This window comes from Protobothrops mucrosquamatus, unplaced genomic scaffold, assembly GCF_001527695.2.
Source record: "Protobothrops mucrosquamatus isolate PMUCROS unplaced genomic scaffold, P.Mucros_1.0 scaffold244, whole genome shotgun sequence".
Taxonomy (NCBI): Eukaryota; Metazoa; Chordata; class Lepidosauria; order Squamata; family Viperidae; genus Protobothrops; species Protobothrops mucrosquamatus.
This window is the reverse complement of record NW_015386594.1, coordinates 487,696-504,912: the sequence shown is the minus strand read 5'-3', so window position 1 is coordinate 504,912 and position 17,217 is coordinate 487,696. Positions and strand designations below refer to the sequence as shown.

The 17,217-nt window shown below is 39.2% G+C and overlaps 1 protein-coding gene across 2 annotated transcripts in view; it reads left to right on the top strand.

The window, feature by feature from the left end:
* The first annotated feature begins 13,237 nt into the window (after window positions 1-13,237).
* The window catches only part of ZFP64 (ZFP64 zinc finger protein), a 16,145-nt gene continuing 12,165 nt past the window's right edge, over window positions 13,238-17,217 (top strand). Inside the window, exons 1-3 of one of the 2 annotated variants that reach the window (XM_015814370.1) lie at window positions 13,238-13,286; window positions 14,863-15,102; window positions 16,381-16,542. In XM_015814370.1, the coding sequence (XP_015669856.1) occupies window positions 13,238-13,286; window positions 14,863-15,102; window positions 16,381-16,542 (451 nt within the window). The remainder of the gene's footprint in view (window positions 13,287-14,862; window positions 15,103-16,380; window positions 16,543-17,217) is intronic. The other variant, XM_015814371.1, reaches the window with a different exon arrangement.

Genomic DNA, 17,217 nt, shown 5'->3' with positions numbered 1-17,217 from the left:
TCTCTCAAGTCCCTGGATATCGACACCATCTCTTGGGAATTTTTGGCGCATGATCGACCNACATGGCGTACCCTGGTTTACCAGGGTTGCCAGACATATGAACACAGAAGGACAATCTTGGCACAAGAGAAGCGAGCACTCCGTAAAGCCAGAGCTGCAAATGCTGAAGCAATAGTGTCCACATTTCTCTGTTCAGAATGTGGCAGAACATTCCGTGCTAACATCGGTCTCATCAGCCATCTACGGACACACCGCTGATGGCCCATAATCCATAAGATGTCAAGGTCTTCATCGAAATCGATGGACGAACAACTTCAAACAAATGGTTGTAAGTCAAGGACTCCCTCCACAGATACAGTATACCTTGGGGCACCTAGGTCTGGCCCATGACACATCCTCATAATATCATTCTGCCAAAATGTAGCCTAGGGATAAGATGGGGCATTTCTATCCCAACTTTCTTACCTGTACAGGGGGTGGGGCATCAATCTGTTAATTCATTTTGTTAGTTCTTGTGAAAAGACCAAAAAAAAAAAAACCTTGCTGCTGCTTCTTTTCAATAATATATTCTAATTTCCTTGTTTGAATTTTTTTAGCTAGTTCACAGGAAAAAGCCTCTTGAGAGGTACACCTCATTTTCATACACGCCCCAGGGAAAGAGAACTTGTCCTGTGGCGAAGCTGGCTTTCTATTGGCAGGCAGAGGTGACAACTAGCTAAGAGACACCAGGGAACTCTGGAATTTAAACTTGTTAGATATTTTGCTTAATACAGCTGAGTTGGAATTTATGCTGGTATTGAAGTTTTCATAGCTAGGCTATGCTCTTTGGAATGGAATTTCACACTAATGAGCCTTAAAAAAAAAAAAGTAATGTCTGGAAGCAGATTTCAAAGATGGTAGCGTTGGTGCTGTAAGATAGGAAAATTACAAACGCAACCAAACAGCACCCTCTACTGACAGACTTGAAAAGCAGCAATGAAATTACAGAACATTTTGCATATTGGAGAGGCTAATTTATATTGTTCAAAATACAAGCATTGACAAAAGGATTCCCATTGCATCCTTTAGACAGGTTAAGATACTATTGCCATCTTCCACAATTGTCAGATCGTGCCTTGGGAATTATAATCCAGCAAATCCCGAGGCAGCCAAATTATAGGTGCTAATTTAAAAAGAAAGGATGTGTTTTAACCTGAATGTGTAAAGTAAATGTTAACCAGCAACTGTGATACATACGTGCAGAAAAAAAAGGCCAAAGAAACCAGAATAACACCATGAACATACCTAAGCAATTCTTTATTGTTAATCACCTATATTACACAAATAAGGCTCACTAGTCTGTTTTATGACATTTCCTTCCCCAGAGCGACTCCATTTTGGAATGTCTCTTAACTCTCTCCTCTCCTTTAGCCAGTGATTCCATCACACCCCTATATGTAACCTAAAGTATTAATAAGTATATTTTTCTATAACCAGTTTAGGCAAATCAACCAACTAAAACACATTCTAGGAGCTGAAGTCTACCCCTCTTAAATTTGCCAAGGTTGAAAAATACCACTATGGAGCATGCAAGAAAATGGCTAATGATGTGCTGCATTTTTTCTAACCTTTGGTTGACTCAGTGTCTATTCACCTGACATAAACACTTACCTCATAATAAGGTTAACCTCCTGTTCTCCCTACCATCTCAATACCTCATTGATCCACACTAAATACAGATCTTTTGGTTGTCTAGTAACCTGATATCCTACTGTTATTAACACCTAATAGTGAAGTCCACAAGATTATCTTTGCCTGTAGATCAGCTACTGTTGCCTTCAGTTCCTAATATTTGCTCAACACATTGCCAACAATTGCTAAACACAGATCTTGATTTTACTCCTGTAATGCCCATCTTATGTGCAATGCAAAGAGGCAGTCAAATCCTGACTTGATACAACAGACCCTATTACTGTCATTGCCATCATAATCATTTATATCTCTTCTCTGACAGCTGATAGAATCTTACATGGGGGGTCTCTTCTAATTTTACTTCCACAACAATCCCGTGAGGTTAGTTGAACTAAGGGAGAATGAGTAACCCTAATCATCCATTGAGCTTCATAGTTGAGTAGGAATTTCCCTATCACACGTCTGACACCTTAATCACTGATATAAGATTGGTTACACCATTTCAGGCTGCAGAGTGGGGAAATTTCTCCACTTTGACAGTCAAAATTCTGATACTTCATTCTGCTGGTTCAGAACAAGATCACCTGAGGGCAGCCAGTAACTCTGCTTAGGAAAAGTAGAATTTATTGAAGGGAACTGCATGCCAGTCCCTGAAGTGCATGTAATTTTAGTAGTTAAATGTGATATCTCCCTGCATTTTATACAAATGTACACTTTTCTTTTTAAAATATAATTTGTGGGGGATAGGCTTCACTTGTAGTAGCCCCAGTTCTGATTACTTGGTCCCTTCTGAAAGTCAGAGAACCATTCACTTTGAAGTGTTTGAAAAATGTTGTTTTTATTATTATTGGTAATGGCAGCAACTATTCTAAGCTCATTTTAAAAATAATCACATCCTTGAACTTTTAAAAAGCAGATTGCTTTAGAGACAGGAGGCTATGAAGAAGCAAGCCGCGTTTTATCTGACAGTCTTGTGGGACAAAGAGTAGATGGGAACACTCATTATAGAGCAGAAAATGTTAAGATATCTCCTAAAAGTTGTTGTTGATGAAATTATTACATGTATAGTTATTGGCTGTTGATAGTTCATTATTCATGGTGTGTTGTACTTGTTTTTTTTGATTATGAAATAATTTTATCTAAATATACTTTTAGAGTTATGAGTTTGTTATTTTTCCACCATGGATGCAATATTGAGCTTGCTGATATGGCAAGCTGCTCTGAGTTTAGATGATTCAGCAGCTTACAAATTTAACAAATTAGCAGTGGTGATATTAACTACATCCTGCCTTTCTGTATCTAGAAAATTCCAGTATGCACTCATTTAGAATTTTTGATAATAGCAATAGCACTTACTTATATACCGCTTCACAGTGCTTTACAGCCCTCTCTAAGCAGTTTAGAGTCAGCATATTGCCCCCAATAATGGGTCCTCATTTTACTCGCCTGGGAAGGATCAAACTCCAGGCTGTGGGCAGAGTCAGCCTGCGATACTTCATTCCTGCATCACCATGGCTCCCAAGAACAAAATGTTTTAAAAAAAATAAACGTTCTATTGTCATATAAATTGGCATCCATTTTTGAGCCTTATTTGGGCTCTTTTTCTTTTCCAAAGCCAGACTTGCTATCTTTCTCTGCTTTATGCAAGTGTGTACACTATGATAAAAAATATTAGCACAAAGACTGATCACTAAACCAGAATAGATAAGGTTTTAAATAATAGGAAAGGCCATGCAGTATAAGCACTTGCTTGGGTTTTTGAACTGGTGATGTCAGCATATATGTGCATGCAAGTTAGAATAGTTTATAAATGCTCTCCCGTATTGGTTGCCCAGAGAGGGGGATGAGCAGAAGTCTGGAAGGAAAGGAGTTAAGCAGTAGCCCACTTAGCTGCTCTTCATCAAATATTCGTCTTCTAAGCAGACGTATTATCAAAATAATAAGCTGTGGTGGCACAGTGGTTAGAATGCAGTATTGCAGGCTGACTCTGCTCACTGCCAGAAGTTCAATCCCAACTAGCTCAAGGTTGATTCAGCCTTCCATCCTTCCGTGGTTGGTAAAATGAGGATCCAGATTGTTGGGGGCAATATGCTGCTTCTGTAAACCGCTTAAGTGTTGTAAAGCACTGTGAAGCGGTATATAAGTCTAAGTGCTATTGCTAATAATGGTGATCACCCTGAGATCCCCAGACATCCATTCACACATAAAAAAACCCCCACACACTAATTCATAATGGGCTATATAAGACTAACATGTGTTCAAAAAGGAGCTAGATGTTGCCTAAGACAGCATGATAGATAGGGATGGAGCAGTAAGTAGAAGTGACCTGCAGAAAAGTACCAGAGCTTCAGTGTGGACCAACTTTGTCAACCATTCGATGGTAGCAAATATATACAGAAAACATTAATTCTTTGACACTACTAGTGGCCATCCACTATTTTTGTAGCCCAGATCAAGATACTGATGCAACTGCATGATCTAGATTTGCACATTATACTAAAATGTGGTCAGGAAGGTCTGTGATGTTGAGGAATGTACAAACAGAACAAAAACCACTGTGATTCTGCAATATATTTAGGATACTGGATTAGTTTCAGGGACATCCAGATTAAAATCCATAGTCATGAACTTTGAACCAGTCTAGTCTACTTACTAGGACTTAGACAAAAGTTGAATGCAAACTGAAAAGCGATCATATATTAACTCAGGTTTCTTGTGGTGAAGAGATATAAGTGCACCTAATAAAACTAATGTTGCTATTTGTTATAATAATGAATAGAATAATAATATACAGACCTAGGAACAATAATAGATGAGGAGATGAAAGTAAAACTGGATAACATTTCCTTCTAGTGCACTTTTTTCCAATCTAATGCTATCAGAAGAGAGAAATAGTAGCACCTATAATCTCTAAGCACCAGGGCATCAGTATTGCCTTTATTATCACTGTTGTTATTGTTATGCAGCATTTTCTTCAATGAACAGTTCCTAGGTGGCTTACAAAAGATAAATAACAAACATGATATTGCTTCCCTGCTGGTTTACAATTTTAATAATTTAATGGACGTAGCACAGGTATGATGAGGTGATTCCCATAACTGGAATATAGCAGTTGAGGCATATAATTTACACAACAGGGACAGATGCCATAAAATAAGTAAGAGATGGGGGTGGGTGGGGGAGATTACTCTATCCCAAAAATATCCATCTGCTCCAGGTAAAAGAGCTTGGCAATAGTGTAGAGCAGTATTTCTCCACCTTGCTAACTTTAAAATGTGTGACCTTCAACTAATCAAATCCACAGCTAGCACCTGGGTTGTAAATGGTATAAATAACAAAACTGATACTGTTGTAGTATTATCATTCATTCACCCAAAGAAAAGATGTAGGTGATGCCTTCCACAATCAAGCTAAAGATTTCTTCAAAGCATAAATGGGGAATTTTAATTACCAATATATGTTGGGAGACAACCATATTATTTTTGAGAAATTCTGGGGAATAAGTGAAGTACCAGATGATGAGAGGACCATAAATGTTGTATTATCTTCATAGAGGCTTAACAGAAGATAGGGAGACTTTAGTTTTTCTGATTAATGGGGACAGGGGTATTAGACTCAATTGCCAACACAGTCATTTTCAACTCAACTTTTATTCTGTAACTATACAATACTAAAAGACAAAACTTAAAAGGGATGAGGGACATGGGCATTGTGAGGCACTAATTCTTAGACTGTAATGCTCCTATAATGAATAAAACTTAGAATCATATACTGGGGGATAAAAAATATACCTTTGAAGTCCAGGAGTCAAATAGAATAATCCATGAATGGGCCCATAGACTCATATCTCCCTATACTACAACAGCTGAATGACTACACTACTTCTAGGTAACAACTGGATCCTAATTAGCCTAATCAAGCTAATCTCTCAGTGGTGCTGATGTAATGGGCCCTGGATTCCTCCATCTTCAGTGCCAATTGCTATCTGATGGCTGTAATATAATGCAGTATAAATATTTGGGTTATGGTAGCTAATTTTGGAAGGCTCATTCATATTAAGAATTATGTGTAATTTGGACGTAGCAACTTCATTAAAAGTGAACAAGCCAGAGTAATCTAGACAAACAAATGATGCACCTCTCCTTTTTTTTCCTCCTGCAGAGTCAATCCTGGAAGAAGTAATGTGCAAAGCCAGTTTAGTAAAAACCTAAATCATATCACCTTGCCAAATTCAGAATGATGTAGCCTACCCATGTCCCTGGATTTATGAGAGATGGTAAGATTTGTGGAGAAAAGTGCTCAGAGAACATTATTCTTGGTGAGCTTTGGCACGTACAAGTTAATAAATTCTAGTTGTCTTGGTTCTACGGAATGCAGTTCTGTCTAAAATTTCAGTTTTGTTTTTCACCATCTTTCCCTGGTGGGGCTCAAACTTGGAAAGAGCATCAGTCAATGGCTCGTTAGTTTGATAAACTGGTATAAGTGACTCAAGCAAGAATGGGTACCTCCAGCACAGAAGCATTTATGAGTCTCGGGGGGATTCTGGCAAAACATCAGACAGCCTTTGCCTCCTGAATCAGAGCAAAGTATTGAAATCTTTAATGTTTACGTGTATAGAAATGTGTGCCAATCTCTGCTGGACTATTTCTGGTCATACCCCTGTATGCATGTGTGTAAATATAGCAAACTCTGTACCTGAAGTATCTAACAACTGCCCAATACTTGCAGAATGCCTTTCCTTAAAAAAAAAAAAGTGTACACACATTTGTGTTTATGCTATGAAAACGTCATCCCTAAAATATGAAGTAAGTTTGTCCCCCTTGGTTTCTATAACCAGTAAAGCATTCAAAAGCTTCTGGAATTGAATTACTTATCAAATGCAAAACTCCACCACAGGGTATTTAGAAAATCCCTCTATAGGTATTCCTTTCCATTTTCAATCCGGAATGTACAATAAACATGAGAAAATATTAATCTGGAACTGTCTGACTCTTTGCATTTGCTAGTTATCCTGCTGTCCCAGCAGCATTCCACCTTGAATTTTTATTTATACAAACATGTGTCAGCATAAATTTTGAGAGAAATTTAGTTTGCAAGGAAGAGGCTTGCTTCCAGATGTGACATATCTATCATCAGCGTGCTCCATTAATTATCAGAGCCAGCCAACAGAATAAATTGTCTGTTTTAAAGATTACATTGGATGCAAAGTTAGCCAGCCATACTGATGACAATAGAATGGCAAAGCGAGTGATAGGTGGGGGAACGATAATCAGGGTTTTTTAAAATAAATTTAAAAGGACAAAGATATCTGAAGCATAGATTGTATAGGGCAGCTTTTCCAACTTGAATCACCTCCACATGTGGGTTCCACATTGAAGATGTTGGCTGGGGAAACATGGGATTTGTTTCACCTAGATCAGTGTTTCTCAATCTTAACAATCTGAGGATGGGTGGACTTCAACTTCCAGAATCCCCCAGTCAGTTATTCTGCCAGCTCTATAGGATGCAGAAATTTGATTTTTTTTAAAAAAAAAATCCAAGTTTTGCCTGCTCTGATCTTTAATATGTCCCACTACCATATAGAATATGTCAGCCAATGACAATGAAAGAGAATTGGAAAGAATATTAATGAATATTGTGGGACAATATTCTCATTGTTCTCAAAACACAGGTCCATATTTAGGTTCCAGAGTTTTGAAAAGTCCTCTCCCTCCCTTCTACCCAATCATTCTCCGAGATTCTGAAAGCAAAAGAAAATTAGCCATTTTGAGTGCCTAAATACCTATTTTCTGCAAACGTTAGGGAAGAATATGACCCCATAGTAAAACATGTTCAAATTCAATCCGTGACTGTCAGAAGGGCCAAAAGATTCCTCTCTGAATTTCAAGACTGCTGTCAACATTGACAATATCGAGTTAACATTTTAGTTTCCAGTATGTGCATGGTGGACCAACTAGGCAGCCTGATCTGCCTTGTTTATACCCAAAAGCTAAGCAAGATTAGTACTCCAAAGAGATATTGCATGAGAATTCTAGGAATATTGGCTGGGCTGGACTGGGAAGTTTTAAAAAATCTGGGAAGATAATAAATCAACTCCATAACTCTTCCAAGAAAATAGCATGGATATTGGGTCCATTCTGGGTTCCAAGAACGAAATCCATGAGTCATCATCTCATTTGATACTCAGAAACATTGAATTCCAAGATATTTTTAGAGCCTTCAGTTTTCCTACATCTTCACGTGTGCTACAGATTTCACCAATGGGCCGTTTCTTGATCCATTTCATACAACTGCTTATCTCAAAAAGAAAGTTAGTGAGCAAAAACACAGACTTACTTTTAGATTGTATTATCTTCTGAATCATCATTTAAAAAGCAGATGTCAAAATAAAGGCTTTTATTCCAAGAGTTGAGGTTTTTAACCTTAAGATAGCTTATGTTCCAAGGCACAATGATTTATCAGTCATGGTTACGTGTGACCCCAGATAATTATTGATTTATCATAAACAAACTATATTGTGTAAACTCAGTCTTAGTTTAAAAGTCTTCCCCAATATGGTGCCTTCCAGTTGTGTTCAACAACAATTCCCCATATGATTATCTTAGTTTGGCATTCTGGGAGTTGTAGTGAAAGATAACTAGAAAGTGACAGATTGGGAAGACTGAGATATAAGTCACTAAACGAAAGTCCATGGAGAACTGATCTCCTATATGACAAGTCTGTTTATACTCCTTGTGCAATCCTTATTTTCTGCTGACCAGTATGTCATGTGCTAATTAAAATGACAGATAAGTTCTCTTTCAAATTGAATTTGACTCTTGAAGAACTTCAAAGATACACCCATGTAACTTTCTTGGAAGTAATGTGGAAGTTTCTTTATTTTTACGGCTGCTTTCTAGTATACTTTATCAACTTCTCAGTCGAGGTTATAGCTCTGTAATTTCATTCAAAGATTAACCAGGTTTTATCCTGCTTAATTTTTCAAGGTCAAGAATTTTTAGATGATATCACCTAGCTGGAGAAATATGAAGGGCTCTTGTTTTCTTTTTACCCATCAGAGAGTGCTGGCCATTTATTTTGACTGCCTCTAACATATTCTACATAATATATCTATGCAATATTCACATAACTGCATTAATTAATATTCATGTATGTGAGTCATGGATGAATAAAAGTTTGAATTTATCTGGACCAGGTAACACCTTCTTGGACATGAGATTTTATTGCTAATAGCAGATAAAAAAGAAACAAGACCTATGTGAGAATATTCAGGTTTGAATTCTACTCAACATGGGTAGCTGATGTTAGGCCAATCATGATCTTTCAGTAAAAGCTATTCCATAGGAAATAAAAAGTAAAATAGAGGAAACTTTGCATATCTTGGAAGGAAAATGGGGGCATACAGAGTACAACAATAAATAAATATTGCTGGTACTTGTTCTGAGATCTTTGAAAAATGTCCCACAAATTTTGTATGAAAGTTAATTAGCGTAATAGAAAGAGCAACCTATAAAGAAAAATGATTTTGTGGGAGGGTGATTCCTTGTTGTCAATTTGTAGTGTTAAAGAATTGGTTTCCATACCATTATTTTACTGTTATGTGCTGGTAGGAAATATCTCTGAGTAAGCTGTGATTCTTTTAATGTGGCACAGTGCAATTATATTAAAAAAATGTATAAATTGCAACATGTATTAAATGTCAAAATACCTACTCTGAATTATGAATTCAAATGACATTATTTAAAAACATGCAAGAAAGCATCTTCATAATTATATGTTATCAACACAGAGACAGATTAGCTATTCTTTTAACATAATTAATTTTATGCACAATGCATTTGTTTATGGTATTTGTCATTATTCATCAATATAATTACGAATTACTGAGGACTGTTTTCTAGAATCTTTTTAGTTATTTTAATTGTCAGTTGATTTCCTTCATTTCCACATTTCAGATTCTTTATTATTTTAACTACTAGGCGTTATTCCATATTAGCTGTTATCGAAATTGTTAAATTTAAATTTAACTTCCATCTTCTTCCTCCTTCTCAAGGTGAGCTTGATTCCTGGTGACTTCACAGAAACAGCGATTTGGTAAAAATTCTACTTGCCTCTCATTGAAGTATTTGAATATAAATTGAATGAATCGATAAATTCATTTAGAAATTTTACATTGCTGCCCATTTTAAATAACTCTGAAGAGCTAACAGTCTATGGACACAAACAAAAAATGTCTGATAAAAGTCCAATAAACAGAAGAAAAAATACAATTAAAATTCTCATAATACAATAGCCAAGACACACATAACTAATTCTCAACACAAAAACATGCGTGTATTAGGTTCTTGTATACCCTCGCTCAGAGGCCTGGAAGAAAAGCATCCCAGAAGGCCAAAACAGTCTGAATCTCAGAGTGGAGAGGAGTCTGAATCTCAGAGTGGAGAGGAGGCCAGCAACTACCATTGAGTTCAATCCAGCTGGATTAGTGAAGGTTGTCTAGTGCTGTGCCACCATGCATTACAACCTTAAGGCAACCCCAATTAAATTAATTTCCTTTTAGAATTACAGCATTTTAGTATTTTTCTTCTATCAATCAAGGCACAGGTCAATTCTGCAGCCACTGGTTGCCTGACCCCCTAAACCAGGGGTAGGCAACCTTGGCTCTTTTACGACTTGTGGACTTCAACTCCCAGAATTCCTGAGCCAGCCATGCTGGGAGTTGAAGTCCACGAGTCATAAAAAAGTCAAGATTGCCTACCCCTGCCCTAAACCATATCTGAACCATAGTAACAGACCACAATGGCTAAATTCATCCATGGTAGGAAGCCAAATCAAACTGAATCTATTAAGGTTTGGCACAGGGATGAGCCACATATAATCCATGGGTTGCAAGTGATTTCTCAGAATGCCTTTTGCAAGGCCCAAAGCAGTCCTGAAATGAAAAGGGTTTTGTGCATAGGAAGGCTAAAATATTGGCGTCGACTTTTTTAAAATGGAATTAAGAGGCAATCTGGATGCCATTTCATTCACTTAAAATATATGGAAAACCCATATCAGCCATTCAATTTTTGAGGGAGAAAAAGGAAAAAAATGGATAAGTAAGCTTTAAGCACAATTTCCAAAGTGTTCAACTATACAAAAAAAAGTTGCTTAAAAAAAAAACTAGTAAAATCATGGCATCTTTAGTTACATCTCCATATGTTAAAATACCTTTTTACATATATCTTTTTACAAGGTTAGAGTGAGACTGCCTTGCCTCATTTGATTTGTCATTCTTGCCATGATTTTTTTTCCTTCCTATTGCTGCAATTGGATTTTACTGTAATTTGTTTTGATTATGAACTGCCCAGAGCAGTATAAAAGTTTAACAAAATAAATACAAATAAAGAAATAGAATTCATGGATATCTGCAGGGGTTGGTTTTTTATCAAAATAAAAAAGCAGCATTATGTTGCCATGCTGTAAGATTTAGGTAGGTGTGCATCACAACACAACTCTAAAAATGGCAGGTATTGACTGGTGATGGCAAGAGACTGCTTTTATCATTGTCCCCCCTTAACTCCCCTGCAGACACTATTGAATGCACTTTAAGTTGTGCTAATCCTGTATTTGGATCATAAGTGGCTGCCATTGCAGAACAGACTGGGATCCTGATTTACACTGTACACTCTAACAGAAACAACTGTACTGGCACCTTATTCAAGGTTTTGCTCCAGGCATACCAGTCTCTAAGCAACTAGATTTCCTGTCAAATTGCCTTGCTCTTTATAATCCAGCAGATGTACCTGGGAAGATTCTGGAAAAGATAACCAAGCAACAAATCAGCAAACACCTAGAGGCAAATAAAGTCATTACCAAAAGCCAACATGGATTTGTCAAAAACAGATCATGCCAGACAAATCTTATTGCATTCTTTGACCAGATGACCACAGGAATTCTGTGGATGTAATTTACTTGGACTTCATTAAGGCATTTGATAAAGTAAACCACAACCTACTACTTGATAAGATAGAAAAATGTAGACAGCATCACCACCAGATGGATTTGTAGCTGGCTGACCAGCCTACTCAGTGTGTGGTCCTCAATGAAACTGCATCTACATGAAGGGACGTGTGCAATCGGGTGCCCCCCCCCAGGTTCTGTTCTGGGCCCAGTGCTCTTCAACATCTTCATCAATGATTTGGATGAAGGGATAGATGGGGATCAAATTTGCAGATGACACCAAGCTGGCAGGAATTGCTCACACTCCAGAAGATAGGCTTAAGATACAGAAGGATCTTGACAGACTTGAACATTGGGCACTATCTAACAAAATGAAATTCAATGGTGGAAAAAAGTAAGGTTCTACATTTAGGCAAGAAAAACCAAATGCACAGGTACAATATAGGTGGTACCTTGTTCAACAGTAGTAACTGTGAGAAGAATCTCGGAGTCCTAGTGGACAATCACTTAAACATGAGCCAGCAGTGTGCTGCAACTGCCAAAAAAATCAACACAGTGCTAGGCTGCATTAATAGAGGGATATAATCAAGATCACATGAAGTGTTAATACCACTTTACAATGCCTTGGTAAGGCCACACTTGGAATACTGCATCCAGTTTTGGTCACCACGATGTAAAAAAGATGTTGAGAGTCTAGAAAGAGTGCAGAGAAGAGCAACAAAGATGATCAGGGGACTGGAAGCTAAAACATATAAAGAACGATTGCTGGAATTGGGTATGTCTAGTTTAATGAAGGACTAGAGGTGACAGGATAGCTGTGTTCCAATATCTCAGGTGTTGCCACAAAGAGAGAGTCAAGCTATTCTCCAAAGCACCTGAAGGCAGGACAAGAAGCAATGGATGGAAACTAATCAAGGAGAGAAACAATCTAGAACTAAGGAGAAATTTCCTGACAGTTAGAGCAATTAATCAGTGGAACAACCTGCCTCCAGAAGTTGTGAATGCTCCAACACTGGAAGCTTTTAAGACGACACTGGACAATCATTTGCCTGAAATGGTATAGAGTTTCCTGCCTCCAAGGTACCTTCCGACTTTTTATTATTATTATTATTATTATTATTATTATTATTATTATTATTATTATTATTATTGTTGTTGTTGTTGTTGTTATTGTTGTTATTGTTGTTATTGTTGTTGTTGTTGTGGGGGTGGGGGGGTGGGGGTGGTCACCCGCTTCAGGATGGGGAGCGATTTACAACTATATAATAATCACTGTGCATAAACGAGGAGAAATGTGGAACACGGAAAGAACCGCGTGCCTATACAAACCTATTTGGAAGCAAGTCTCGTGCAAATCTAACAGGCTTCCTCTTAAGTAACACGCCAGAATCGTAGACAACTGGAAAAAAAGGAACGCTTGCTTGCGGTGTGGGCAGAAAGACTAGCTCCGTCGGCTTCAGCTTTTTCTACGGAGCATGCTCGGCAGGCCCATATCCGTCCCCGCCTTAAGGGCTTGCGGGGGGGGGAGCAAGGAGGCTTTTTTATTTTTGCCCCCTTTGTTTGCTTGTTTGCATGTTTCTTTTTTGTAGGCAGCTTCAGCCCGTGCATCACCGCGGAAGCCAAGATGAACTCGAGCGCCGCGGGCACTCACTCCTTCTCCGGTCCCGTGCAATGTAAGTGGCCGCGCGGCTTATCCGCGCTCCCGGGCCGGAGAGTTGGAAAAGCAGCGTTGTGCTAAGGCTCAGGCGGGCCCCGCAACCTGAGTAGCGGCAGAAGCGAGCGTTCGGCCCGCCCGGGAATCTGGCTGAGCAGCGGCCCCGGAACCTGGGTGGAGAGAGAGAGAGCAGCGAGCGGATCCGAGAAGGCGCATCGCGGGGTGGCACGGCTGCGCGCGAAAAACCGCCCAGCGGTTCGGAGAAGGGGCTTCCTCTGGGCTTTATATTGCTGCGGTCGCTTATTTGCAAGATGTGGGGGAGGGGCACGGAGGAAGCCAGTGCAATGCAAACGTCGCCGCGGATATGCAAGCGTGCAAGCTGCCCAAGTCCCGGCTAGCTGCCCGTTTCAAGCCGGCAAAGACGGCTCGGTTTGCAGAGAATGCAGGCCTCTTCCTAACGCGGCTACACATCACGGAAGGCTTAGCTTTTGCGTTTCGATTGCGATGCGTCTTTTTTCCTGATGACTGTCGTGCCGCCTTGCTTTTGTCGGGTGCCCTCCGGAGAGTTTGGACTGCAGTTGACATTTATCCCCAAGATGATATGGCCTTGGATGATCATTGGCATCCAGTTAGGAAATACTGCTTTTTTAAGCGTGGGAAGCTGGTTATTTTGCATAATCCTCTCTTCTCTTTTTGGCAGCAAAAGTTTAGATCAGGGACAAGAAAGGGAAGACCTCCAGAAGTTGCTGAAGGACTAATCTCAGCAACCACATCCAGGAGAGGCAGTGGTGAAGGATGCTAGGAATTATTCAACATCTGAAGGGCTACAGCCCTTGTTTTTATGCAGTTTTATCCTAATATCTATTTGCAAGTCATACCAGTTGCATAAATGTCGATCTATTTCTATATTAACTTGAGATTCTGAACCAAAGTGTAACGTTTATAAGCAAATTAAGAAAGGTGAGAAAACATGGGATACACATGTTAATTTAAATATATTTTTGTACAATGTGCCAAGTGTAAGATTCTGGCTAGGGAATTCTGGGAGATGAAATCTACATCATAAAGTCACCAAGGTTCTGAAACACTGCCTTGTTGTTGTTGTTAGTTGCAAAGTCGTGTCCAACCCATCGCGACCCTATGGACAATGTTCCTCCAGGCCTTCCTGTCCTCTACCATTTTCTGGAGTTCATTTAAGCTCATGCCTACTGCTTCAGTGACTCCATCCAGCCACCTCATTCTCTGTCCCCTTCTTCTATTGCCCTCAATCTTTCCCAGCATCTCTGGTTTGTACTGGACAAAATCAAGGCAGGGTTATTTTGAGCTTTGGTATGATTTCTTCTTTTGGGACTAAACTTTTCTGCAAGTTCTATAAATGGCTCCCTCATTCCTTCTCTATTCTCAAAGTTAGCTCTACATTCCTTCACAGCTCACTCTGATAATATAAAGATCTTACTGGCTACACCCCTGCATCTTTTGGAAGTCCATTTAAAAAAAGTCCCATCTATCATGCATTCAGCAGCTTCTGAATATAAAATATGTCTGTTATTACTTTATTGAGAATCATTAACTGTTTGGTTTGTATATTTTGGCAGTTCCTAGTGGAACCACAGTCCTTGTGGAGCTCACTCCAGATATCCACATTTGTGGTCTCTGCAAACAACAATTCAACAATCTTGATGCCTTTGTTGGTCACAAAAGGAGTGGCTGTCAACTGTCTGGCACAACAACTGGCGCTACCAGTACAGTGCAGTTTGTGGCTGAAGAAACAGTGCCAGCCTCACAAGCACAAACCGTTGCAAGGACCATCACATCAGAAACACAAACCATCACAGGTATTTTGCCTAGAAAGTTTGGGAAGCGATGTCCAAGAAGCAGATAGCTTCATTTCTTTGAACACAAAGGATCACACAGAAGCTTGATGGTTTAATTTCTGTCACTTTCGGTGAAAACTTAGGAAATCTGCCCCTCATCTTAATGAGCAGCAAGATTTGCGAAGCTGCATGGGGTGTGTGGCTCAGAACATTTGTATGATATTTATAGGTTCAATTCTTGGGGACAGGAGGAAAGGATACGAAAAAATCTTCGGGAAAAAATTATTAAATTATTTCCATATTGGAAAAGAAGCCCAAAGACCAATTTGAGAGTGTTGGGCTAGCTGGAGAAGTAGAAATAGTTTGGCAGGTATAAGTAGTCCTCGCTTAACGTCCACCCATTCAGTAACCATTTGAAATTACAGTGGTGCTGAACATGAGGTTTTTATGACACACCTTCATAGTTGTAGTTGTTGCAGGGTCCCTATGGTCATATGATTACAATTCTGGCACTCTGTCCAGCTTGCATTTATGTCATAGGATCTGATCAGGTTATCAACATTTGCGACCTTCACAAATTCAGTGGGAAAGCCAGCAGGAGCTCGCAGGTAACAATCACAGACTGTTCAAGGGTTGCCTAACAACATCAAATGGGATTGCCAGAACTACTATCAGAAATCAGTACAGTTACATGATATCATGCTTTACAACTGTGTCATTTAGTGACAAAGTTCCTGGTCCCAATTACCATTGTTAAGGAGAGGAATGTTCGTCAACTTCTATATTTTCCTTTTTGCCCATCCCATGGTCGGGATAGGCAACCGAATAATCAGGAATGAAAATATCTCAACCTCCTGGTCTCTTTCCTGCCATTAATGCCTTACTATCAGGCACAAGAAACAAGGAGTCAAGATAGAATTCAAAAGTACTGTAAATTTATTCCAAGCAGCCTATACAAGAATTCGATCTATTTACAGTCCGCAAATTAGGGGCAGATAAGAGTCAACGGGGGGAGGGGCTGGACTTAGATCTCGTTCGGGACTCCAGACTGATGATGCATTTGACCGACACCCTTGGGCTCAGCCTGGTCATCTCCTACACTTACATAGATCTAATTATAGGTATAGGAATGTAGACATGAGCATGAAAATGTCTGATCAGTAGAAAGTCAGCAAAGGTTGCACTGAGTGCATGAAAGCTTTTTCTTCCACCAATCCATGTATAGTTAGGTAGCAATATGAGGAAAGGGTTTTCAACATTGGGGATCCTAAAATGAAGCTTTTTTTTATGTTTTATCAGTATCGGCGCCCGAGTTTGTTTTTGAGCATGGCTACCAAACTTACCTGTCTGGTGAGAACGGTGAACCTCGGACAGCTACTCTTGTTACCACTCCACCGAAATCACGCAGCAAAAAGTCCAACACATCAGTAGCACAGAAGAAGTTCAATTGCAACTACCCAGGTAAAGGATAAACCGGTGGGTAAATCAGAAATCTATTTTTGGATGGAAGGGGGGGGCAGAGGGCACCCTTGGCATTTTGAAAATATGTTGTGAGTACAGTGGCTACCATGGAAGGAGGGGGGGACTTCTTCATTTCCAGTCACATGATGGTTCCAGCAAAGACCGTAGATAGTGCTGGAGGTGTCCAATATGTTTTGTTTCCAAATATTTCAAGAGCAAAATTTTGCAGAATGTCCCAATCTAAGAGTGAAATGGCCTTTTTATTATTATTCCAGATCCATTTCAAAAACAGCTCTGATTTTATGTCGATGAAGATTCTCAGTTGTCCAGTCAGTCCATGGCAACTGGACTCATGTGGGTTTGAGACGTTTTTGCTGCCCATCCCAGCAGTTTCTTCAGTCGGGACAAGTTGGTTAGGAGAATCTGAGTAGGCAGAGAGCCATTAGAATGTGCCAACTCCTAAAATTCTTAGGGAGATTATTATTATTATTATTATTAATTTAATTTCTATACCGCCCTTCTCCCGCAGGACTCAGGGCGGTGCACAGCATATTAAAACAGATACACATATCAATAAAAATAAAAACCCCTCTAAAACCAAATTAAAAACCAAATATTCGAAGCTGTGTTCCAATTAAAATTATACTTAAAATCGTCCCTAAATAAAATCCTCCT